General features: G+C 41.5%; 2 protein-coding genes across 2 annotated transcripts; one reads left to right on the top strand and one right to left on the bottom strand.

Moving 5' to 3' along the window:
- Window positions 1-5,622: 5,622 nt before the first annotated feature.
- Window positions 5,623-15,787, bottom strand: nrbf2b (nuclear receptor binding factor 2b). The gene is made up of 4 exons (XM_071534023.1): window positions 15,743-15,787; window positions 14,706-14,790; window positions 10,268-10,308; window positions 5,623-7,159 (listed from the first exon to the last, which is right to left on the bottom strand). Exons 1-4 carry the CDS (start codon window positions 15,770-15,772, stop codon window positions 6,395-6,397), a joined length of 921 nt encoding a protein of 306 aa, XP_071390124.1. The 5' UTR covers window positions 15,773-15,787; the 3' UTR covers window positions 5,623-6,394.
- A 531-nt stretch (window positions 15,788-16,318) lies between these two features.
- LOC139656442 (NHL repeat-containing protein 3-like) lies at window positions 16,319-23,878 on the top strand. The gene is made up of 3 exons (XM_071534019.1): window positions 16,319-16,864; window positions 18,180-18,379; window positions 20,591-23,878. Exons 1-3 carry the CDS (start codon window positions 16,609-16,611, stop codon window positions 21,197-21,199), a joined length of 1,065 nt encoding a protein of 354 aa, XP_071390120.1. The 5' UTR covers window positions 16,319-16,608; the 3' UTR covers window positions 21,200-23,878.
- The last annotated feature ends 1,216 nt before the right edge of the window (window positions 23,879-25,094 follow it).

Below are 25,094 nucleotides of genomic sequence, written 5' to 3'. Positions count from 1 at the left end.
TTTTATCGTCATGGACCGACAGGAAAATCTGGCACAAGTTCTCTTCAGTCACTAAGGATGGAGCTCACAGTTCATTCTACACACCTGGGGTGCTGTGACCTCTGACCCCTCCCCTCCCCTCCTTCCTATTGGTTGCTTGCTGATCTACGAGCTGAAGTTTATTCTAAGTAAGAGTTGACAAAAAACGCTTAAAAATGCAAAAAAAAAACGTCAAAGGAAAAAAATTCAGAAATCCGTTCAGAAATGAAACGAGAGGACGGTGTTAATCAGCGTGAGCCTGAACATTCCCACTGAGATAGTCGCGGGTATTCACGAAATATCGCGATTTATAACAAATATCGCGATATTTCGTGAATACCTGCAATGTTTCCCGCGATATTGAAGATCGGCTGGGAAAAAAAAAAAAATTTAGGAGAAAAAAAAGAAAAAAAGAACCTTCCCCCACCCCGCGTGCGCAATAATATCGTATATCGCGATATTTGTTATAAATCGCAATATTTCGTGAATACCCGCGATATTTCCTGCGATATCGAAGATCGACTGGGGAAAAAATTTGAAAAAATTGGGGAAAAAACAAAACAAAAGAACCCCCACCCCGCACGCACGATAATATCGTATATCGCGATATTTTGGCGGGACAGTATCGCGATATTACATTTTTGGGATATCACCCGAGCCTGGTAATTACATCATGTCATTTGGAGTCCGAAATCTGGAAAAACGGCATTTTGCGAAAGTCGGGAAAGACAGAAAACAGGAAGTCTCGGTGGAAGAGACGAACGGCAGTTTGGGACGATAACAGATACTCGCACACTCCCATCTGTTTTTCTCAGAATCACGCGTTCCTTTTCTCCGGGTGCAGCCCGTCTCCCTGATAGAATGTGAACCGAGTCCAGTCGCGGAGGTTTAGAATCCCCCTTCCAGGCTGGGTGTTCCGCACAAGCTGCACACCTCCCTGATTCAGATTAAAGGCTTTTATGTAAAAACGTAAAAACGGCACCGGATGTCGACCCATGGCTGTCCGCTCTCGTGCATAATCCGAGAAAAACCTGAAAAACGTTCCATCCGAATTGAACTGGCTTTGAAACTATCTGTATTGTGGTTTTTCCAAACTGGATTCCGGATCTTAAAAGAAAACTCCCTCAAACAGCTACCGGTAATGTACTTTGCCTTTCTGGGTCCATTTAGTCGTTCGGTGTATTTTTTTGTATTTGCGATGGAGTTTGACAGCAGAAAAGGTTTCAGGTGATCTAAGGTCTGGGTTCTGGTCTCAGTCCCCTCAGAATCCGCCATTTTGCACCAAGAGACGCTCAACAATCATACAGGGAGAAATCCATCGTAGCAGAGGAGAGAGACCGATTCCTCCGCCTGCAGGAGCCTCGATAGACCAGAATGCAATGCAGCTACGAGATGGTGGGTTCGGGGTAAGGGGGGGGGGGGGGGTGACTCGTGCTTTTTTTTCTCGACTGGGAAAAAACTCTCGCTCCGCTTATCGTTTATCGCTCTCTCTGAACGCGACAAAGTCCACGCTTGTTCTCTGGGTGGGTGGGGGGGGGGGGGCTGTCGAAAGGCATTCTGGGAAACGTAGGAAATCGCTAACTGGTAGTAGAAGTAGACGACGCAGTGGATTCACCAAAAAAAATCACTAACTCCTTGAATGTATCGAACGTCACAGGTCGATGAGATCTAACAGTGGAAGAGGTTTTCCTTTATGGAAATCTGATACTTGAGCACCATTATTGACACTATGATGTATGCGATATCGGCATCCAACCCTGAACCAATGAGAAACTGAGACTGAGTGTGTGTGTAGCCGAGCTTCTTCCTTTATAAGGCGAAAACTAACTAGAAATGCCAAACAATATATTGCATTGCATTGCGGGACAAGCAAATACATGTGTATTTTCTTTCAAAATGAACAAATTGAAATGCAAAAAAATAACAAAAAAACAAAAAAACAAACCTCTGCTCCTCCTTCACAGGCTGGTAAAAAGACGGGAGAAAGGAGAGGAGGATGGAGGGAGGGGAGAAAAGAGGAGAGGAGAGGTTTTAAACGACGTCTGGGACACACAAAGAGGGTTAGACCGATATATGGGTCCGATATTATACTTTTATTAAAAATGGGATTAAAAGTCCAGTCTGATATGGATATGATGCAGTTTGATTGATTACATATTTATTGGAGAATTGATCAATAATAAGTCTGACAAGTATGCATCGATATGTTTTATCATCCTCCTCCTGGGTTTCAGTGGAGAGTTTTAGTGTCTATAAAATATTCAAATTGAACGATACTGAATGTTGGCACAAAATATCTATGTCCTTCAAAAAAAAAACCAATATCGGTCAAACCCTCACACACATCCGACATACATATTCCATAAAACACACTGAAGAGGACAACTCACACACATGATTCAGTCTTTCAGGTGGTAGAACTAAAAAAAAAAAAACATCAACAAGTCTTCCAAATGATTACTCCAAATCACACAGTAGCACATTATGATAATAACGCACACCATCATCAAATAAGAGTCTTCATCTGAAAAGAGAGAGAGTTTGACTGAGTGTAAGGAGAGAGAGAGAGAGAGAGAGAGAGAGAGAGTCATTTCCCTCTGCTGTCTAACAGTTCCAACACCAGCTTAGCTCTAAGAGTGTTTTAATCCACTGGTCATGTTCAATTCTGTTTTCTATACCTGAACGTGTCCAATAAACAAGCTGCTTGTGAGTCCATGTGACTTTTGTTTACAAGCCCAGAGGTGTGACCGAGTCAGCTTTGCTCGAGTCCCAAGTCGGTCTCAAGTCTTGAGGCAGGCAAGTCTCAAGTCAAGTCCCAAGTCTAAATGTAGATTACCAAATCAAGTCTCAAATCAAGTCCCAAGTCTAAATGTAGATTACCAAGTCCCAACCAAGTCTATCAAGTCCCAAGTCTAAATGTAGATTACCAAATCAAGTCCCAATTCTAAATGTAGATTACCAAGTCCCAACCAAGTCTATCAAGTCCCAAGTCTAAATGTAGATTACCAAATCAAGTCCCAAATCTAAATGTAGATTACCAAGTCCCATCCAAGTCTATCAAGTCCCAAGTCTAAATGTAGATTACCAAATCAAGTCTCAAGTCTAAATGTAGATTACCAAATCAAGTCCCAAATCTAAATGTAGATTACCAAGTCCCATCCAAGTCTATCAAGTCCCAAATCTAAATGTAGATTACCAAGTCAAGTCTCAAGTCTAAATGTAGATTACCAAATCAAGTCCCAAGTCTAAATGTAGATTACCAAATCAAGTCCCAAATCTAAATGTAGATTACCAAGTCCCATCCAAGTCTATCAAGTCCCAAGTCTAAATGTAGATTACCAAGTCAAATCTCAAGTCTATATGTAGATTACCAAATCAAGTCTCAAGTCAAGTCTCAAGTCTAAATGTAGAACACCAAGTCAAGTCCATGTCATTAATGTCAAGTCTCAAGTCTAAATGTAGAACAGCAAGTCAAGTCAGAACAAATCAAGAGTCCAGTATCAATTTAATATCTTAAAGAAAACTAAATATCTAGGTCTTTTCAATGCAATATGGTTTTAATAGGATAAAAACTTGGTAAGAGCAAATGATTTCTAGAATCAGTTTCAACTTCAATAAATTCAATCATTCCATATAAATTCAGAAAACAGAATTCAAATTCAGTCTGCTGGAACAAATCTCATCACTTTCAATCCAAGTCATTTACACAAACACAAGATCTCAAGTCAAGACTTTAGAAACCTTTTCAAGTCATCAAAGTACAAGTCAGAGTCAAGTCCCAAGTCACCAGAACCCAAGTCAAGTCCCAAGTCACTAGAACCCAAGTCCAGTCAAGTCCCAAGTCACCAGAACCCAAGTCAAAGTCAAGTCCCAAGTCACCAGAACCCAAGCCAAGTCAAGTCCCGAGTCTTCTCCTCATGCATCAAGTCAAGTCTCAAGCAATTCAAATTGTGACTTGAGTCTGACTTGACTCAGTGTTGGCCTTCAAACACCCTTATCGATTAAACACTAAATGAATGATCGTGGTTCTTTGTCCCAACAAATCAGTACGTTACAGATACAGAAGTTTCTTAATTGAAAGCCAGTGGAGAGCAACACTCCTGGAGCTTAGCTGATGTCAGACCTATGCTTTTCAGTCCATTTGTTCGTCTGTCTGCTTGTCAATCGGTTTGAACCCGGAGTCAAAAGACAGCTGTTCGTTTCCATCTGAGGATCCAAAGATTGCGACTGCCACCACAGATAGATAGAAAGTTTTCCAAGGCACGGGTTTTGTTGATGGGGTTTAAAGAGTCTCAGAGGGTTGGAGGGTTGTTGACACCGGTTCAGCTACTTTAATATGAACGCTGGCCAGCCAGCCAGCCAGCCAGGCATTTAGCTTTCCTTTCGTTTTGTGCTCCGACAAGCGAGAAGTGACTCCCTTTAGCTGTAATGTACAGTTGTGAGGTGTGTGTGTGTGTGTGTGTGTGTGTGTCTTTGTTTTCGTGCTGCGTTCACGCCCTATGGGAATACAGTAACTTTCATGGCCACTTGGAAGCGTTCCTGCCATTCGAACTCAATGGAAGCCGCCAATAGACTATGATGGTAGTTTTTTTTTTGTAGACTCCGGATCGGCTTCTTCACGCGTGAACTTAGCGATGACGCGTTCGAAATCCAGCGAGTAGATCTGTCCCTGGCGTTTTAAAAGCCGGGATTAACACAAAATGACTTGTGATGAAAACGATTCACTTTGCCGTTTCATTCCCTACACCTGACTACAGCTATAAGGCTTATAAAACCTCTATAGCAGTGATTCTCAACCTTTTTCATATCAAGGACCCCTAATTTAGTCCACATTAGAACCACAGACCCCCCATTTGATTGGATTTTGTCCCTCAGACCCAAATCTGAGAATATTTTTTATTGTTAGAGATGATTTTGTCCAGAATTCCATGACTATCTGTAGAGAGATAGCAGTGAAACTATGATCAAAACAGTCATTCTTCTAAACATTCTCTAATTGTCAAATGAAATAATGGTGAAGTTTAACACTTGATCAATTTGCTGGGGACCCCCTGGAACCCCCTCAAGGACCCCTGGTGGTCCCCGGACCCCATGTTGAGAACCACTGCTCTATAGCGTGACTTATGAATTCAAAAGCGTTTCCCAAGTAGTATTTACCAGCTCACAGCTAAAGTGAATGGTATTTTTTAGTTTACTTGCATCTACCATCTTTCCCATAGACCGTGAATGCAGCACAGCTCCGGTTCGTTAACTGTCCCAGTGAGGAAATAACACCCTTTTAAAAGTGTGTGTGTGTGTGTGTGTGTGTCCATGAGTTTGTGCAAATGCCTCAAAGTGTGCAAAAGTGTGTGTGTGTGTGCACGTTTGACCGAGTGCGTTCACACTGTGAGCAACAAGGAAGCCCATTCATTTCTATAGATTCATTTCTATAACCCTAACCCAGGGACAGTCAGCTTTGTTTTTTTCCTGTTTATTTAGGGTTAATCCTGCCTAATCAGTGCTTGCTGTGTTAACCAATCAAAACGATGCAACGTCGGGGTCAGAACAGAGCATTAACCAATCAGCTGAGTCGCTTGCAGTGTGAACAAGCAGTGAGAGTCCAACTGTGTGTGTGTTCATATCTCTCTTTCTCCAAGCCTTCATGCCCATACACCTGGATCCCAGTTTACCCCCATCCCTGTGTGTGGGTGTGTGTGTGTGTGTGTGTGTGTGTGTGTGTGTGTGGAAGTGTGTGTCTGCACTCTGCATATTGCTGTTGCTGCACAAAAACCCATCCGTCTGCAAAAAAACAACAAAAAACGCTTTTTTAGGAGGGAAGGAAAGGAAACTTATTGTCTAATGGGCGGCCATAAGTTTTTTCCAAGTTTTTACTAATTACCACGTAAGCTTTCAATTCAAGTGAGAAATATAAATTGCAGTGATGTGGTTGCTGTTGGCAGCAGCAATATGCTTTTCTGTGACTGGATCCCATTGCGGTTTGTCCCTATCCGTGTGTGTGTGTGTGTGTGTTAGGGTTAGACCGATATATGGGTCTGATATTGTCCTTTTACAAGTCCAGTCAGTGTAGTCCGCCCTTAACCTGAATTCAGACTATTATTAGTAGTAGTAGTATTATTATCCTAGGTTTCAATGGGGAGTTTTAGTGTCCCATGTTCTTAATGCTGAGGCTTTTCCACCCTGACAGGACTAAACACTGATTTTTTTTTTTTTTTGGTAGGAAAATGTCAAATTGAATGATACTGAATATCAGCACAGAATACCAGCTACTGGCAGATCAGTCTAAATATTGGTGTGGGCCTTCCAAACCCATATCGGTCGAACCCTTCTACCTGTGTGTGTGTGTGTGTGTGTGTGTGTGTGTGTGTGATCAGTCTCATCACAGTTTGTCCCTGTCCAGCAGCTCCTGCAGTTCGTTCTGGATGTCCTCCGGCAGCTCCAGAGGCGGCAGGTCGTCCAGACACAGGTCTTCCTGAGCGGGCATCTCCAGCGGCGGCAGCTGCGGGATGGCGATCTCCTTCCCCTTCCCCGCGCTCTTCCTCTCCCGCCCGCCGCCGCCGCCGCCGCCCGCCCCGCCGCCGCCGCCGCCGCCCCCCCCTCCTCCTCCCCCTCCTCCTGCCGGCGGGAGGACCCACAGCTCCGAGCGCTCCACGAAGTCCGCCGCCTCGGCCGCCTCCGAGCGCAGCCGGCCGTTCTCCGCCCGCAGCCGCTCGCTCTCCGCCGACAGCCGCTGGTTCTCGTCCATCAGGTGGTTGACGAGGCGCCGCAGGCCCTCGATGGTGGTCTGCTGCTCCTCCAGGCGGGTCTTGTCGTCTTTGGTGGTCTTGGAGCCGGGGCAGGGCGGGGCGAGCGGCGGCGCGCCCCCGGCCTGCCGCGTCTGGAGCTGGTAGAGCAAGGTGTCGTACTCCCTCTCCCTGAGGCCTGATGAGGTGGCGAGGCCCGCGGAGGCCTGGGCCTGGGCCTGGGCCTGCGGCTGGCTCTTGGTCTGGGTCTGGTGGAGCGAGGCCGGGCCGGCGGCGGCGGGCCGGGCCGGGCCGGGCCGGGTTTTGGTGGCCTCGCGGCGGGCCTCTCTCTTCCAGCGCTCCTGGATGAGACGCTGCTGCTTGACGTGGCTGTCCCGCTGCAGCTCCATGGACAGACGAGCCTGTGGGGGGGGGCGGAAAATGTCAACACCAGTGACATCACTCTGAATATGACAATTCACAACAACATCAGCCTAAATATGATTAGAGACATGACATGGCTGGAGATTGGAGGGGGGACAGAGGAAAGACTATTCCACTACTGGGAGCAACAACGCATCACTGTGGAATTCATAATACTAGAATTTTTAACCTCTCCTTGTCTCCTCTCCTCCTCTCATTTCCTCTCCTCCTCTCCTCTGCTTTTCTCCTCTCCTCTCCTTTTCTCCTCTCATCTCCTTTCCTTTCCTCTCCTCTCCTCTCCTTTTCTCCTCTCCTTGTCTCCTCTCCTTGTCTCCTCTCCTTTTCTCCTCTCTTCTCCTCTCCTTGTCTCCTCTCCTCCTCTCCTCCCCCCTCTTCTCCTTGTCTCCTCTCCTCTCCCCTCTCCTCTCCTTGTCTCCTCTCCTCTGCTTTTCTCCTCTCCTCTCCTTTCCTCTCCTTGTCTCCTCTCCTTTTCTCCTCTCCTCTCCCCTCTCCTTGTCTTGTCTCCTCTCCTCCTCTCCTTTCCTCTCCTCCTCTCCTTGTCTCCTCTCTACAGCATCAACGATTAATCGATTAATCGATTAGTTGTCAACTATTAAATGAATCGCCAACTATTTTGATAATCGATTAATCGGTTTAAGTCATTTTTTTAAGAAAAATAAGTCAAAATTCTCTGATTCCAGCTTCTTAAATGTGAATATTTTCTGGTTTCTTTCCTCCTCTATGACAGTAAACTGAATATCTTTGGGTTGTGGACAAAACAAGACATTTGAGGACGTCATCTTGGGCTTTGGGAAACACTGATCCACATTTTTCACCATTTTCTGACATTTTATAGACCAAACAACTAATCGTTTAATCGAGAAAATAATCGACAGATTAATCGAAAATGAAAAATAATCGTTAGTTGCAGCCCTACTCCTCTCCTGTCCTCCTCCTCCCCTCCTCTCCTCTTCTCCTCTCCTCCTCTCCTCTCCTCTCCTCATCTCCTTTCCTTGTCTCCTCTCCTCCTCTCCTCTCCTTGTCTCCTCTCCTCTCCTTGTCTCCTCTCCTCATCTCCTTTCCTTGTCTCCTCTCCTCCTCTCCTCTCCTTGTCTCCTCTCCTCTCCTCTCCTCCTCTCCTCTCCTCTCCTCTCCTCCTCTCCTCTCCTCTCCTCCCCTCTCCTCCCCTCTCCTCTCCTCTCCTCTCCTCTCCTCTCCTCTCCTCCTCTCCTCTCCTCTCCTCCTCTCCTCCTCTCCTCCTCTCCTCTCCTCTCCCCTCCTCCACGGCAGGACACACACACACGAGCCGCTCTCCAATTATAGTAGCGGGATATAAAACATGACACAGCTTCTTGGCAGACAGGGACGAGGACAAACAATATCGGCATCGACATAAACGTGAACATAAACAACAACAATAACTGCATCCCAACATAGGAGGCCGTTTGACTCGGCTGTCCTCACAGCTCCTCAGACAGAGGAGCCAACACCAACAACACGGGCCAAGCTGCTACTGTGAGTCCATGGCCATGAACGGAGAAGACCTCCGGCAGCATAAACAACAACGACAAAAATAAACAGAATCATAACCGAAGACGGTGATGCAGCAACATGAGCACAGATAAGATAAATACTCAAACATCACTAACAGTTTACTTGAGCTGCAGCGCAAACACATCACAATCCCAGTAGGAGCAGAGATAAACGTTTCTTGCGATATGATCACTAGAGCAGTGGTTCTCAACGTGGGGTCCGGGGACCACCGGGGGGTCCTTGCGGGGGTTCCAGGGGGTCCCCAGCAAATTGATGAATTGTTAAACTTCAGCATTATATCATTTACAAGAAGTGAACACCATTAGAGAATGTATAAGAATGGCTGTTTTGATCATATCTCTCTACCTACAATACAGATAGTCATGGAATTCTGGACAAAATCATATCTAGCAATAAAAATATTCTCAGATTTGGGTCCAAGAGACAAAATCTCATCAAATGGGGGTCCGTGGCCCCTAATGTGGACTAAATTAGGGGTCCTTGATCTGGAAAAGGTTGAGAATCACTGCACTAGAAAATGACTTTTGCTTCAATATCAGTACACTGTTTATTATATCATGCTGATTGTAATAATTATTATGCCCTCACAATGCGCATATAATGCACTTAGTATGTCTTATGAGTATTTCAAGTGCAGTGTTACGTAATAAACTTCCCTCAATAAATAATGTGCACAATGTCTATCTGCAATTTCTGTTTACTATGCAGTCACACAACTTAGTTTGTGGCATGCTCTTTGTGTTTGACATATCATATTCATATCCGCTTACTCATAGGCTAACAAAGGCTACCAGGAAATACAGAGGAAGGCAGTGCAAAACGTTTGCGTCACAGTTTGCAATGGCATGAAGGAAATAACTGGAGGTATTTATCTTGTTAACACAGTGATTCTCAACCTTTTTCATATCAAGGACCCCAAATGTAGTCCACATTAGGGCCACAGACCCCCATTTGATGAGATTTTGTCTCTCAGACCCAAATCTGAGAATATTTTTTGTTAGACATGATTTTGTCCATGAATGAATTGCATATGAATTCCATGACTATCTGTATTGTAGATAGAGAGATAACAGTGAAACTAAGATCAAAATAATCATTCTTCTTCATATCTGTGATGACATGAAGATATTTTAATATCATGACACACATTTCTGCTGTCTGAATTGACGATGACAAGCAAATTTTACTCTGATAAAATGAGGTATGGTAGGAATATTATTTGAATATTTCAGTTTTGTTTGACATCACACCTAACATTACCGTTCGGTTCAATGAGATGAACATTAATTTGATTATTTAACGTGATTTTGCATACATGAACCATATCGTGATATATATTGATATCGAGAAAAATCCTTATGATTATCATGATATTGATTTCAACCATATCGCCAGCCCTAATATACAGTATATCTAGCTAGCCGATAGCTCCAAGGTGTGTAACACAGAAGAGGTGCATCAGTTCAGGGGACTCAGCCAACTTATTGCACATACACACACACACACACACACACACACACACACACACACACACACGCAGTGATGTCTCTCACCTGCTCACACTCTGTTAACTTCATGGCATCCCTCAGTAGATCTGACAAGGAGAGAGAGAGGGAGAGAGAGAGGGAGAGAGAGGGAGAGAGGGGGGGGGGGGGGGGGTTGAGCAACACATTAGAGGCCAGGTCATGCTGGGAAGAAAAAGGTTCAGTTTCAAGCATTTTTGATGTTTGAAACTTGTGCACCTATTGATAAAAAGGCTAGGTAACTTGGTGTGTGTTATGTGGACATACAAACATCACCAGTGTTTAGCCTGACATGAGTAAATAATAACAACATTTTAATTTTAATGGTAACTATTCCTTTAATGTACACATTTTCATATTTTGAAAAGGCTTTGGTGCAACATTACAATAGTTGTTCACATTCTAGCAGGCTGATGCCATTGCTGGAAAGATTTGTGTCTCAGAAATTAACATAGTTCTGCACAGTCATATTTTGCTGTCATTGAACTTTTAGTTATTACACTGTATCGTGGTTGTATTGAATCGTGAACCCCATATCGCGAATCAAATCATATCACGACATAAGCATATCCTCCCGTCCCTAATTCATGCATATTATGTTGCCCTACCCGTTTTCATTACCATGTCCTGTATAGAATCAGGTTCTGTGTGAAACATTTACTCAAGCGACAAGAGCATATATGCTTTTCATTTAAATTGCTCACTAATTTATACGGCGGATCGAGTTTGTAATTTATCACAAAGTGAATTAAAAATGCAAGAGAGCATTTTGAAGCAATATTTTTTGATATTGTCCTTTTATTAAAAATGGGATCTGGTCCAGTCAGTGTGGTCCACCTCTGATATGATGGATATGATGCAGTTTGATTGATTGCATATTTATTGTGGAACACTGGTTACACTGGTTGTTTATGGGAATATGGGAAGACCTGAACCTGAACTGATTAATGAGACATTTTGATCAGACTCCACACAAGTATGCATGACTAGGTTTATATTATTAGCAGTAGTAGCAGTAGCAGTAGTAGTACTAAGACTGAGAACACTGTATCCAACATAATAGGACATTTCTGTCATGGAAATTGAATGTTTTTTAAATGTTTTGAATTTGTGGAAATGTATATTATGATTTGTCATGTGGCCATCCTGGCTGTTGTTGCTGTCTAGTGTCTTGTAAGCCCATATGGGCTGGGCACCATGAATCATGCAAGACACTTAAATAAACACATCAATCAATCAGTAGTAGTAGTAGTAGTATTAGTAATAGTGTTACTAGTAGTAGTGGTAGCAGTAGTAGGAGTAGTAGGAGTAGCAGTAGTAGCAGGGATTAAAGCAAAAAAAAATCTTCTGACTGAAATTTTTTTTTCAGGCCAAGTCATATTCCCCATCTACAATTTGTAAAACAAGTTACAGAGGAGGCCCCCACATTAGGGCCCTTAGCCCTCGGCGCCTGCTAAACAAGTAAAATTATGAGATTTCAGCACCACCCCAGCATAACCATTGCTGCTGTTCTCTAATGCAGCCATCAAGCTGTAAAAAGGCTTTAACCTACACTTTATTTAAATACTCGAGACCAATAGCATTTTAAGGGAAGAAGATGCTTTTGAACAGCTTTTCTGTTGCCAGTTTGCTTTTACGTAATTTCAATGCGCACACACACACTACGTGATACTGCGGACGTCTCAACGAAGCACAAGCCACGACCTGGAACGCATTTGTCTGCTACAAATTCCCATTCACACAAAGAGTGACAACTATAAAGATAACGATAAAATATAATGATATGCTCTTGCTCAAGCGTTCACACTACAACGATATTGGTGCCAAATATTCAGAGAAAACAATGGAGCTTTATCAACGTGCTTTTATTTTACTCGCTCTCTAAAGTAAATAACGACAGAGCCGATGGATTTGGGTTCATGCATTGCCGCAAAAGAGAGAGGAGCTAGCAGAATCAATAATGCTCTTATACGGAGCTTTTTTACTTCAAACACCAGATCGAAATACTGAAAATGTACAGACACAACTCTTTGTAATGAAATGCAACTGTCTTCAGCCTTCTCCTGCTGAAGCAAGCACACAAATTTTCTTCAGAAAATGTAACCTTTTCTAGTTAGATTATTGTGCTTTGTTTATATGAGAGCTAATTGTACTGATGGCCACCAAGTGAAGCTATTCATTTTTTTTTTTTTTACCAGTAGGAGACTCTGTACACCACATCTACTGTGGATCAAAGAGTAAAGTCCCTTGTAGCCCATGTTGAGAGAAACACCTGTACTACTGTGGCTAAACGGGTTTCAACAGGCTATTGAAGGGACACATGTTGTTCCCTCCCGGTCATATTATAAAAACATAGGATAATAGCGCATTTGCGGTCAGGCTGGCCAAGACATGATGCTATTTTGTTTAGCTAGCAAAAGTTAGCGAGTTAACTAGCTTCCAGGTCAGTAAACTGCCTTACCGCAAATCCCAAGAGCTGTTCCGATTCTGACCGCTATGTCACGTTTCTTTTCAACATTTTTAGAGGCAATGGTCTTTGTAAATAGCACCGGGTTCCTCTGGACTTCTGTCATCAGTTCTTCAGCAGCAGCTCCGTCACTGCAGTTAATTAATGAATTCTCTCAACCCGTCCTTTGTAGAACTCTATCGAATCGCACTATGAGTGAAAATCCAACGTGACTGTATCCCAACGTTCAGCGACTCAACCATTATTTTTAGCTGCATCCTAAACCCTGTTTTTTGCTGTATGTTTACACCCTTTACTTAAAACAGGAGATGATGAGAAACAACCAACATCAGAGGTAGCATGGTAATATTAGAGCAAGAGCGATTTTTTTAGGAAAAATATAATAACATTGTTTGTATTTATAATATGCAGTCATGACTGCATTGCTTACAAAAGTAGTAGGCTAAGTAGGCTAATGTAAATAAAATAACATTATTAAAAGAACATTATAACATTATAGCCTACAGCCATCTATTTGAAATGGACATGGGGAGCCAAACCTACGTTATCAGCATTCTAGTCAAAAGGAAAGGGATTAGGCATTCGAGAATATTATGGCCTAACGAGAAATATAGGCTATATACCTATAATTACCGACATCCAAGTAGATTATATGTCTATACAAATCAGCTACCTATCACCTGGTAGCGCGATTCCGAAGTCCTGTAACACCCCCCTCCCTCGCTTTTTTTCCCCTTCGGATCTACACTGATCTCATACATGGCCTCTCTGGAATCCAATTGACGGAAATCCGTCGTAACAACGGAGAACTTTAATCCCTGTAGTAGTAGTAGTAGTAGTAATAGTGTTACTAGTAGTAGTGGTAGCAGTAGTAGGAGTAGCAATAGTAGTAGTAGTAGTAGTAGTAGTAGTAATAGTGTTACTAGTAGTAGTGGTAGCAGTAGTAGGAGTAGCAGTAGTAGTAGTAGTAGCAGTAATAGTGTTACTAGTAGTAGTAGTAGCAGTAGTAATAGTGTTACTAGTAGAAGTGGTAGCAGTAGCAGTAGTAGTAGCAGCAGTAGTAATAGTGTTAGTAATAGTGTTACTAGTAGTAGTAGTAGCAGTAGTAGTAGTAATAGTGTTACTAGTAGTAGTGGTAGCAGTAGCAGTAGCAGTAGTAGTAGTAGTAATAGTGTTACTAGTAGTAGTAGTAGCAGTAGTAGTAGTAATAGTGTTACTAGTAGTAGTGGTAGCAGTAGCAGTAGCAGTAGTAGTAGTAATAGTGTTACTAGTAGTAGTGGTAGCAGTAGTAGTAGTAATAGTGTTACTAGTAGTAGTGGTAGCAGTAGCAGTAGCAGTAGTAGTAGTAATAGTGTTACTAGTAGTAGTGGTAGCAGTAGTAGTGGTAGCAGTAGTAGTAGTAATAGTGTTACTAGTAGTAGTGGTAGCAGTAGCAGTAGTAGTAGTAATAGTGTTACTAGTAGTAGTGGTAGCAGTAGCAGTAGTAGTAGTAATAGTGTTACTAGTAGTAGTGGTAGCAGTAGCAGTAGTAGTAATAGTATTACTAGTGGTAGTAGTAGCAGTAGCAGTAGTAGTAGCAGCACTAGTAATAGTGTTAGTAATAGTGTTACTAGTGGTAGTAGTAGCAGTAGCAGTAGCAGTAGTAGTAGTAGCAGTAGTAATAGTGTTAGTAATAGTGTTACTAGTGGTAGTAGTAGCAGTAGTACTAGCAGTAGTAATAGTGTTAGTAATAGTGTTACTAGTAGCAGTGGTAGCAGTAGTAGGAGTAGCAGCATTTCCAAAAGTAAAATTCTTGAGTAAAACCAATCCTTTTTTTGGCATGAAAATCCAAAATTCAATCCAAAACCATCAGTTTTGGCCTTCAAAACGTATACTGATTCAACCCTGAAATAGTATTGTTTATACATCATGTATGCAGAGATATCTGTGATTGGTATATAGAGTTTTGGGAGATCTGAGGATTCAACAAACCATCCTGTATGTCAGCCCTGCACAGCCTACCTGCTGCCTTGCCATGGCAGGAGATCGCCTCTTCATACTTCCCTGCTGCCAGCAGACGGTCTGCCTTCCTACACTGCTGGTGAGCCTGGAGGGGGTGGAGCAGAGGTGGTGGTGGTGGGGATAAAAATAAAAAAGAAGAAGGCAAAGAGACCAGAGGATGGAAAAAAGGTATATATTGATTACACTGTAACAAATAGGCCTACTTTACTGACATTTATTCTTATTTTCACCCACTATTATGCTACAGCTCATGGTTGAGGTTGAGGCCAGTGGTGGGCTTGGGTCATCTGACAGATGTCAAGAAAGCCATGGGCTAGGTTGAGGAATTAGAAATATCTGCATAGTAATAGCCTGATTATGAATATCCCTTATTACATGAAGAAAGTAAAAAGAGAGCTTAAGGCTAGGCTAATATATGGGTTTGCCAATATATTGGGCTGATATTGACTTTTTATTGCAATTCAGACCGTTGCTGCCGTCCACCTCCAGCACTGATGCAGTTTGACTGTTACATATTAACTATATAAGTGGTCAATGCACACTGGTTGTCTGGGAAGTCCTTAACCTGAACTGATAATGCCACATTTTAATGATTAACAATTACTTTGTTGGCACTTATTTTTCTTTTCACCCACTATACTTGGGTGAAAGAGCTCATGGTTGAGGTTGAGGACAGTATGGCCTGACAGTTGTCAGGAAAGCCAAGGCTAGTTTCACAATGACAGTAGGTTGTTGTGAAGATGGCCTTGCTAGCTAGTTAACTAAACACACGTTACTTGCTGTAAACAGCACTTGTTTTATCATAATAGTAGGGCCGCCAAGCTGCTAGAAAACTACAGCATGAGTCCATGTCAAACCTGTCTTTACTCTGTCTGCCGAGGACAAAACCAAGGGTTAGCATGTCTAGCTTCAAGCTAACAGACAACAACAACACGGCCAACAGAGCGGCTAGCCCCTACTATGTAAGCTAGCCTCAGCCAGCTAAGTTAGCTCCAGTAACATTAGCCTGTTATTGCAACATCAGGACAGAAACTTACGAGGTTGAGAGGGCTGTCCACTACCTCCATCGAGCCGATTCTTCAACAATTTAAACTACATGAAAGATGTATCTGTCCCACACGGACTGTCATTAGCACTGCAATGAAAATCCTTAAAAAATAGTTATAAGACGGGAAAGAAAATTACAGTCAGGAAAGCAGTCGCTTCAACGGCCAGCGCTGCGTCAACACGACGTGATGACGTTGCCGTCTTTCTACAGTACGTTGTTGTCATGTGTTTTGCTGCGTCAAGTTGCCAGAGAAAGATAATACGAGACCGGAAGTGTACTGATTTTGCCTTCAAAATAAAAGCATCACATTTGTCACAGAAAGCGAATAATAAATATTGGGGGTAGCCCGAAAATATTGTACCAAATAGGCCTACGCATTTGAACCATTAGTATTATATTATATATGGAGTTAACCTCCAGCTAGAAAATAGACTATAATAGCATCATATTGTGTCATGGTTCATGATATTTCAGAAATTGTTTTATTTTGGAAAAAATTGAACGGAAAAGCTGGTTGTTATTCTGGCTGACTTAACGCTGTGTTTTGTTTTCGTTTTGGCCTCAGAGGAAAGGGCGAATTCTCCATTTGATTAGGTCAGTAAATGTCACATTAAATATAAATCACTCGATATAAAGTTTGCAGCATCATAACAGATGCGGGTGCTGGTGCCAATGTAACGCCTCGCTTGTTCCAGAACAAAATAGCCAGCTAACGTTAGCCTAGCGTTGTGTGGCAATCAATCAATGTCCATTCCAGGAAGTGGTGGCCTTCAAATATTTTGGCAGTTTTAGTGAGCCAGCACGCCTCAAACGTGACAGGGAGCGGCGAAGTCACCACGGTTCGCCCCGTCCGTTATGCTGAAAAAGAGAAGCCATACTTGTTTGATAGCGACCACCATGGCCACAGTGTTCCTGCTGATGATGGTGTTGTATGGCACCATCAACACCCAGCAGGCGGACAGCTCCAGCCTCAGACATGACTACCAGCTGCTGGGAAGACCTCTGTACAAGCTGGACATAGCCTGGCCCAAATACCCGGAGCTCTTCACCGGGGAGGTGTTTGGAGTGGCTGTCGACCAGCATGCCGGTGTGGTGTACGTGGCACAGAGAGGTAAGTGATGGGCTTTTCACTGTCTGCCATGTTCCTTCACGCTCTATCGTTCTGATTTCGCGCTTTTATCCATGCTCCTGTTCCCCTTTACAGCTTCATTTTGCTGTTGGTGTTTCATGCTCTGCTTCCCTTAGCCCTGTGATCCTGATTCTGAAGGGAGACTGTGGCCAATTCAAATCATTAATCTTTTATAAATAGTCTTTGGTTATGTTTACTACCACTCAGTTAAAGATTATGATAATAATATAGTAGCAGTGGTTGAATGTAACTAAGTACATTTACTCAAGTACTGTACTTTAGTAAAATTTTGAGGTACTTGTACTTTACTTGAGTATTTCCATTTGATGCTACTTTATACTTCTACTCCACTACATTTCAGAGGGAAATATTGTACTTTTTTACTCCACTACATTTATTTGACAGCTTTAGTTACTAGTTACTTTGCAGATTTAGATTATTAATACAAATTATAAATCAACTAATACATTATGATATATTTCTATAGGTTAAGCTACCCAGCAGTATATAAAGTAGTTAAAATTAGCTCCACCTTTACCAGCTGCAACATTAAAGTGATGAACACATTAATGCATCAATAATTATAGCCCAATAACATGATATTATGAAATGGGCCATTCTGCAAATTGACTACTTTTACTTTTGCTACTTTAAGTTTTACTTGTAACAAAGTATTTTTACACTGTGGTATTGCTACTTTTACTTAAGTCAAAGATCTGAATACTTCTTCCACCACTGTATAGTAGTAGAAGACACATGTGAAAACCCACATGTTCTTTTTGGACACATGTTGGTTTTTCATATGTGAACTCTGTGAAATTTCCCATTGACATTTTCACCTGTGAATTGTCTCTTTGCATGTGAAATTTAAGTTTTCACATGTGAAACAAATATTGACATATCTAATGGCAGGTGAAAATGTGAAAAAAAAAGTTCACATGTTGAAAAAAAACCCCACTTACATCTTAAGTAAAGAATACAATGTGAGAAAAGTTGTTCACATATGAAAACCAACATGTGTCCAGAAAGCACATGTGCTTTGAATTCACATGTGGGGTTTCACATTTGCATTTATGCACATTTTTTGTATTTTTTTCCTGTATCTTTTTACTATTTGCTGCTGCAACAACCTGATTTTCCCTACAGGGATCGACAAAGTTTCACCATACCTTACCTTAAATGAATAAAAAGCAATATCAATACAAAATGTGCTGCTTGAGATTAACATTTCAATACAGCAGGTGGGGGAAAGTATCACGTAATACCATACTGTATCCATTTTTCCCCTTGCTCTTAGGTGACAATGTGCCCAAGGTGCTGGTGTTCACCACAGATGGAGATTTCCTGATGGCCTGGAACACAACCACCCTGGAGAAGCCTCATGGGATATTTGTAGCGGACGCCTCCTCCAGCCCCACCGTCTGGGTCACGGATGTGGGGGACGGCCCGTACGGCCACTGCATCAAACAGTACTCGCCCTCTGGGAAGCTTCTGCAGGTGATGGCGTTATCCAGGGTCATGTGCTGTATTTGGAACCTGGAGTCATTGGTAGAAAGAGTAGAAAAGCTGAATCGAAACACAGCAAAAATTCGAATTTCCTCAGTGTTGGAAAAAAGTTTTTACGCCTGCTTGAAGTGGAAAAATACCAGATAATCAAGAAACATTCAGAAAACCAATTTGTTCACTTTAACCCAACAGACTGAAACACACCTAATTCACATTTTATTTTTGTGAGATTTCATGGTCCATGGTTAGTGTATTTGTGTAGCTTCCTGGCCATGACATAACTCCAAAATCGAAAAAAGTGAAAGACTTGTTTTTTATATAGTGGCAGAATCTGCTTTGTCTGTTTCCCACTTTTTTTGCCTACCTACAATTACTGGTAAACATATTATTTTCTTCATTCCATCAGCACAAGTTTCCTCAGACTGGATTTCAGTGTTACACTTGTTCAAACTGCAAGGTTTAATACACATAAAGAAAGAAATCCACTTATCCACAATTCAGCGACAGGACTATTTTTTCAATATATTGTCAGAATCTGCTTTGTTGGCGTTCCTTTATTTGCTACAAGTGTGATTTCGAGACTTGTTCTGCCAAACAATGGCAGTGGATGGAGAGAAAAAAATGCAATTTTCTAACCTCCTCTCCTTTCTATCTAGATACCAGATAATTGGTTTTGGTGAAAGGTTTATATTATGACCAGGAAGCTACACAACCCAAGATACTACCAACATCACTTTAAAACTCGCTTTACAGTTTCAATTTCAATTTATTTTTTTGAAAAGGGACAATGTACATTAATCAACATTCAAACAAATGTAAAAGTACCCGGGTTAGTGAAAGGCTAGTTTTCATCGGCAGTCCCTTTGCCTGATGTTGTTAGGCATCCTAGAATAATATACCATACAATAGTTAAAAGCATCATTGTGATAGAAAGCATATACAGTACAGTTAAACAACATGAGCGGACAAAATCCAATAGTAGATGATACAGGTACAGTATGACAGTCATGTTAAAGGTGGATAAAAACAGTGTAACATCAGTGTTGACATTGTTGGTTCTCAATAAAGCCATTTCTTTTTTTTGTTATTAAAGTTTTTATTTATTTATTTAAATATACACAAACAGACAGTATTATTACCTTTATCTATAAAACATCCAAAGGCCCATGGTAAATGCACATATTTAGAACAACCAAAATAAACATTCAGCAGTCATAGCAATACAACCAGATCATCACCGTGTCCCAGCAATACTATGAGCGAAAAAGCGGTCCCATGACCTCTTAAAGTTCTCACCTTCATCATTGACTCTAGCTAACATGTGTTCATATGATACTATTTCTACCATAGATTCCATCCATTTTTTAAGATCTGGAGAGGATGTATTTTTCCATAATCTGAGGATCATTCGGGCAGCCGTGACAACCCCTACATTTATCACTGCAAAGTCATATTTTGATATATTGGGCAATTCTGTTTGGTCCCCCAGTAGGCACAGTCTTGGCGATACAGGTACCGTCGAACCCAACCACTTCCCTATGTATTCTAGTACTTTTTCCCAAAATGGGTAAACAAGTTTACACTCCCAAATTGCATGTAAAAATGTAATAAGCCATTTCTTAGCCATTACACTTGAATGAATAATAGGATGGGGACTCTCTAATTGATCGTGGTACTGAATTCCATTGATGTGATGCTCTGAAGGAAAAGACAGTTGGATTGAGACAACGTATGATGTGAAGGAAAAGTCCAATTTACCTGCTACCAACCCCCTTGTAATGCAGCAAATTGTCCACTTGTTCTAACAGAGGTCACATATCATCATTCACCTGTTTTTAGTCATTGCCATATTGTTAGGAAAAGATGTATATGTGACCTCGGGAAGTTAATTACCATGTGACCCTTTAAGCCAATCACCTGCCAACTCCTCTATATAAATGACATGACTTCCATTTTCCTCCATGCTCTGATGAAGGCCACTAGGCCGAAACGTTAGCATGTTTGTTGACATGGCCAAAATAAATTGGTGAAATTGAGATTAGTCGACTTTGTCCTGAAGATCTGTGTGTGTGCTACCTTTTTACCTTTGGGTAACGTTGGAACTTACATGACAAACAAAATACTGGGAAGGCACATCCTTTCAAAGATCTAGTCACATATCATCTATTGCCTGTCCTTGAATATTTCCGTCGTTTCTTTCAGGTGCTGGGTACGCCGGGGAAGGCCGGCGCCGGGTTCAACCCCGTGCAGTTCGACCAGCCGGCCGAGATCTTCGTCCACGGCTCCGGAGAGATCTACGTCGTGGACGGCGACGGCGGCATGAACAACCGCCTCATGAAGCTCCAGCTCCAGTCCCAAGAGCCGGAGGTGGTGTGGATGCACGGCGAGAAAGGCTCGGGCATGGCTCAGTTCTACATCCCCCACAGCGTGACCGTGGACAACTTCCTGCGGGTCTGGGTGGCCGACCGCGGGAACAAGAGGATCCAGGTGTTCAACTCGGTCACCGGGGACTGGCTGGGCACTTGGGGCAGCTGCTTCACCGAGGACGCGCCCTACTCGGTGCGGCTGACCCCGGACGGGAAGTACTTCGTGGTGGTCCAGCTGAACACCAATCAGATCTCGCTGCTGGACGCGCCGCCGCCGGGCGTGATCGGCCAGTGCCGGGTGGTCAGCGTGATCCAGCTGGCCGACGACGTCAAGCCCCACCTGGTGGACCTGGACCTGAAGACGGGGGCGCTGTACGTGGCCGAGATCGGAGCCCAGCAGGCCCAGAAGTTCACGCCGTTCAGTCTGGGCGGGGGTTTCCTGTAGAGAGCGAAGCCGCGCAAAGTCCGTCGAAGGGAGTGTTGAAATCGCAATATCGACCGCTGCAGTTGACTGAAAATTCGCTTCAGACGGCTTTCTAAACAAGGTATTCCTGTGCTGTACGGAACACCTGGCCTACCGATCGAGTTGCATGTCGGAGAAATTATCTTCGTTTTTTCCAAAACTGAGCAAATCCTAAGCGTTAGCATCGTTTTCGCGCCAAAATCAATTTTTTTCTTCATATTATACATCCTCAAAGCACGGAAAACAGGCTATGTCCACATGTTATGTCACTATGTTATTTGCAGTCAATATATTCAGCAAAATATTTGTTAAATATAATAATAATAACAATAATAATATAATAATTTAAATATAATATTGTCGTGCTGCAGAGATGTCCTGGCCTACACATCATATTCTACAGACTTAAGAAAACATCTTTGTTTGGTACAGATCCCCGCAAAAATCACACCATAATCATTTTGATACGTTTTTCAATGAAAATGAGAATAATGATGTCAAAATGATCATTCCCTCTAATATCGCAAATCATATCGCAATTGCAATATCAGTCAAAATAATCGCAATTACATATTTTTTCAAAATCGCTCAGCCCTACTTTTCAATATGGATGATAGTCTCCTTTCCAACCAATTAAAAAGAAGGTTTTATCATTAGTAAATGCACTGTAGTTTCCATTGAATAGGCTGAAGGTGAATGAGCCCAGTCCTGGTTCATGGTTTATGTTGATTTCTCCTCAATGCTACGCTTCCTTAATGATTATTCATGTGATGACTTTTTGTTTTTATGCTTGTTTTCTAGAAAACATTTGCTCATTGATTTTAACTCTTTGTAAGAGTGTTGTCGCGCTTTGCTATGTTTTATACTTTACATCAGTCTTTGGTTATGTTGGTTTTGCAAAGCTGTAATCGATTCCAGTACCGCCACTTCCTTACCGTTCCAGAATTGGATTCTGCATTTCTATCTTGGGCATTTCTTTTTGGGCTGACACACATTCAGATCAGTGGTGACTGTGGGGGGTTGAACTCATGAGCTGATGGTTTCTCCAGCCACTTGGCCACCTTGCCCGTCTCCTGATTCCATATTTTTGGCTTTGACTCATGACTGTTCTTCTGGCTGCTCCAACCTGTCATCGCATTAGTGAGATGATCTGGCTTCAGTTTTGTCAACTAGCAGCCAAATTAGAAAAAAATACACACCACTACACTTTATTATGTGATGATCCACAGGAAATGCATCCATGACCCATTTTTACGACCTGATACAATGTAAATGATAAGTTGGACAATTTTGAACCTATATATAATTTTTCGGTAACACTTTATAATAACCATCATTAATAAATGGTAAATTGATAGTTAATTAAACTTTAGTTAATAGTTATTTTACTGTTAACAAACAATGAAATGACCATTAATAATGTTTACTAATTATTAGTAATGCTATAATTTGTGTTATTTTATCATTAGTTTGTGTAATATAAAATCATTTGTTTATAAATTATATATTGTATCATAGCTGATAAGAGACGGTAAAAAGGGTAAAAAGCTATGACACAATATATAATTTATAAACAAATGATTTTATATTACTATCAATTTACCATTTATTAATGATGGTTATTATAAAGTGTTACCAATTTTTCTCTTACATACCTGTCGTACTTCAACCCACTCGCCGTTTTAACTCTGGAGCCAATATTCTCTGTGGGTCCAAGTACTACAAGTATGTAAGAGACACATTATATATAGGTCCAACATCGCAGAACTTATCCTTTAAGAAGCAATGTTCTGTATTATGCTGAAAAACTACTGGGCATGCAAAACCACTAAAGTGTCTGATGACACGTTTGACCCCATAAGTCCGGCGTGTAAATATGACTTACTTGGTTTCATTTGTCAATTTTCCACATGCTTAACACATTGAAATATGCTCACAAGCCATGCCAAATGTATTCATGAAATGAAATATGTTTGCCAAATATTATGGATGTGATTTTCTATCCCCTGATCGCATCTTAAAAATCACATTGACACAAAGAGTGGAACAGTAACCTATTTTGAAATGCCTTTCTTTATATACAATACTTACATCTGTCAATAATTAATATACATCTTGAGCCTTGTCCCAGTGAGGTCAAGGCAGACTCCACCAACAATGGCTCTTGCTTTCAATAGTAATAATAACATTCATAAGCATAATAATAATCTTTATTGATAAAGCTTTGGAAGACAAGTACTGGCAGTAAAAAGAAATACAGCAAAAAATGGGAGTTGAATATTTACATATGAATATGCACATGTCTCCATTAGAAGGAGCAGATCACTTCAATGATCACTTCAATCACTTCTTATGATGGCTTTGAAATATTATATCTAGGCTACATAAGTGTTTGGGTATGTTTTGTATGCGTGTCATGTATGCATATCGATAATTTTTTTTTTTTTTATGTATGTATGTACTTGTATACATGTGTATAAGAGTGTGAAGTTGGATATGTGAGTGCTTTGCTGTCCATATATGTATAATTTGTATTTGTGGATGATTTCTTTTTCATTTTTCATTTTTTTAATTATTTTTTAAATGAATTGTTTGCGTCTTGTAAGCCCATGCTGGCTGGGCACCCAAAGGTGCATGGCACTTAAAATTAAAATCATTCAGTCAATCATAGAAAATTGTCTTATCATTATTAACTACGAAGAGCTACTGTAAATATCACTTACTGTAACAAGGTAATGATACAGCTTTGTAAGTTATAGTGTAATAGTTGCCTTGCATTAGTTATAGCAGTGTTTATTGCTCCCTGTTGTTTCTGCTATACTGTTATCAATTACAATCTCTTTAAATATGATTTAGGATTACAATGATACAGATTACATTAGTCTGCTTTAGTGTTTTAGTGTCCCATGATGGTCTATATTCTGTTTCAGAGGCTTTTCCACCCTGACACAGATAAAGGTCTGGGGGAAACACTGAATACTCACATTTAAATATACAGAATATTGGTACAAAATATCAGCTATCATCAGCTTCAATCCAAAAAATATTGGGGGCCATAGTTACCTGAAGATGATACCTACCCCTCCTGTAGGTAGCTATCCTGTACTGTATGTCAGTGATTCTCAACCTTTTTCATATCAAGGACCCCTAATCTAGTCCACATTAGGGCCACAAACCCCTATTTGATGAGATTTTGTCTCTCTGACCCAAATCTGAGAATATTTTTATTGTTAGATATGATTTTGTCCAGAATTCCATGACTATCTGTATTGTAGGTAGAGAGATAACAGTGGAAGTATGATCTAAACAGTCATTCTTCTACATTCTCTAACTCAGTGGTTCTCAACGTGGGGTCCGGGGACCACCGGGGGTCGTTGAGGGAGTTCCAGGGGGTCCCCAGCAAACTGATGAATTGTTAAACTTCACCATTAATTCAATTTACAAATCAACACAATTAGAAAATGTAGGAGAATGACTTTTTTGATCATAGTTTCACTGTTATCTCTCTACCTACAATACAGATAGTCATGGGATTCTGCACAAAATCATATCTAAGTAAAAATATTCTTGGATTTGGGTTTGAGAGACAAAGTCTTTTCAAATGGGGGGTCCGGGGCCCAAATATGGACTAAATTAGGGGCCCTTGATATGAAAAAGTTTGAGAACCACTGAACTAACTGTGTTAACTTCTTGTAAATGAAATAATGCTGAAGTTTAACAATTCATCAATATGCTGGGGACCCACGTGGAGCCCCCTCAAGGACCCCTGGTGGTCCCCGAACCCCACGTTGAGAACCACTGCTGTATATCATCGTTTACCCTTACCCTTTTAATTTCCCAGATCACTGGCTGTGATCAGTTCCGTATCACACCACTA

The sequence above is a fragment of the Centroberyx affinis genome, unplaced genomic scaffold (assembly GCF_046629955.1).
Source record: "Centroberyx affinis isolate AG114_WGS23_722 - 3 ecotype Tasmania unplaced genomic scaffold, CSIRO-AGI_Caff_v1 ptg002476l_1, whole genome shotgun sequence".
In the NCBI taxonomy this organism is placed as follows: domain Eukaryota; kingdom Metazoa; phylum Chordata; class Actinopteri; order Beryciformes; family Berycidae; genus Centroberyx; species Centroberyx affinis.
Note: the sequence above shows the minus strand (reverse complement) of the source record. Positions and strands in the feature narration are given on the sequence as shown.

Coding starts and splice junctions, on each gene's coding strand:
- nrbf2b (XM_071534023.1), bottom strand. CDS start 15,772: ATGGAGGTAGTGGACAGCCCTCTCAACCTC. Junction 14,791..15,742: donor TGGACAGCCCTCTCAACCTC/GTAAGTTTCTGT, acceptor CACCCCCTCCAG/GCTCACCAGCAGTGTAGGAA. Junction 10,309..14,705: donor CTGCCATGGCAAGGCAGCAG/GTAGGCTGTGCA, acceptor TCTCCTTGTCAG/ATCTACTGAGGGATGCCATG.
- LOC139656442 (XM_071534019.1), top strand. CDS start 16,609: ATGCTGAAAAAGAGAAGCCATACTTGTTTGATAGCGACCACCATGGCC. Junction 16,865..18,179: donor GGTGTACGTGGCACAGAGAG/GTAAGTGATGGG, acceptor CCTTGCTCTTAG/GTGACAATGTGCCCAAGGTG. Junction 18,380..20,590: donor CCTCTGGGAAGCTTCTGCAG/GTGATGGCGTTA, acceptor CGTTTCTTTCAG/GTGCTGGGTACGCCGGGGAA.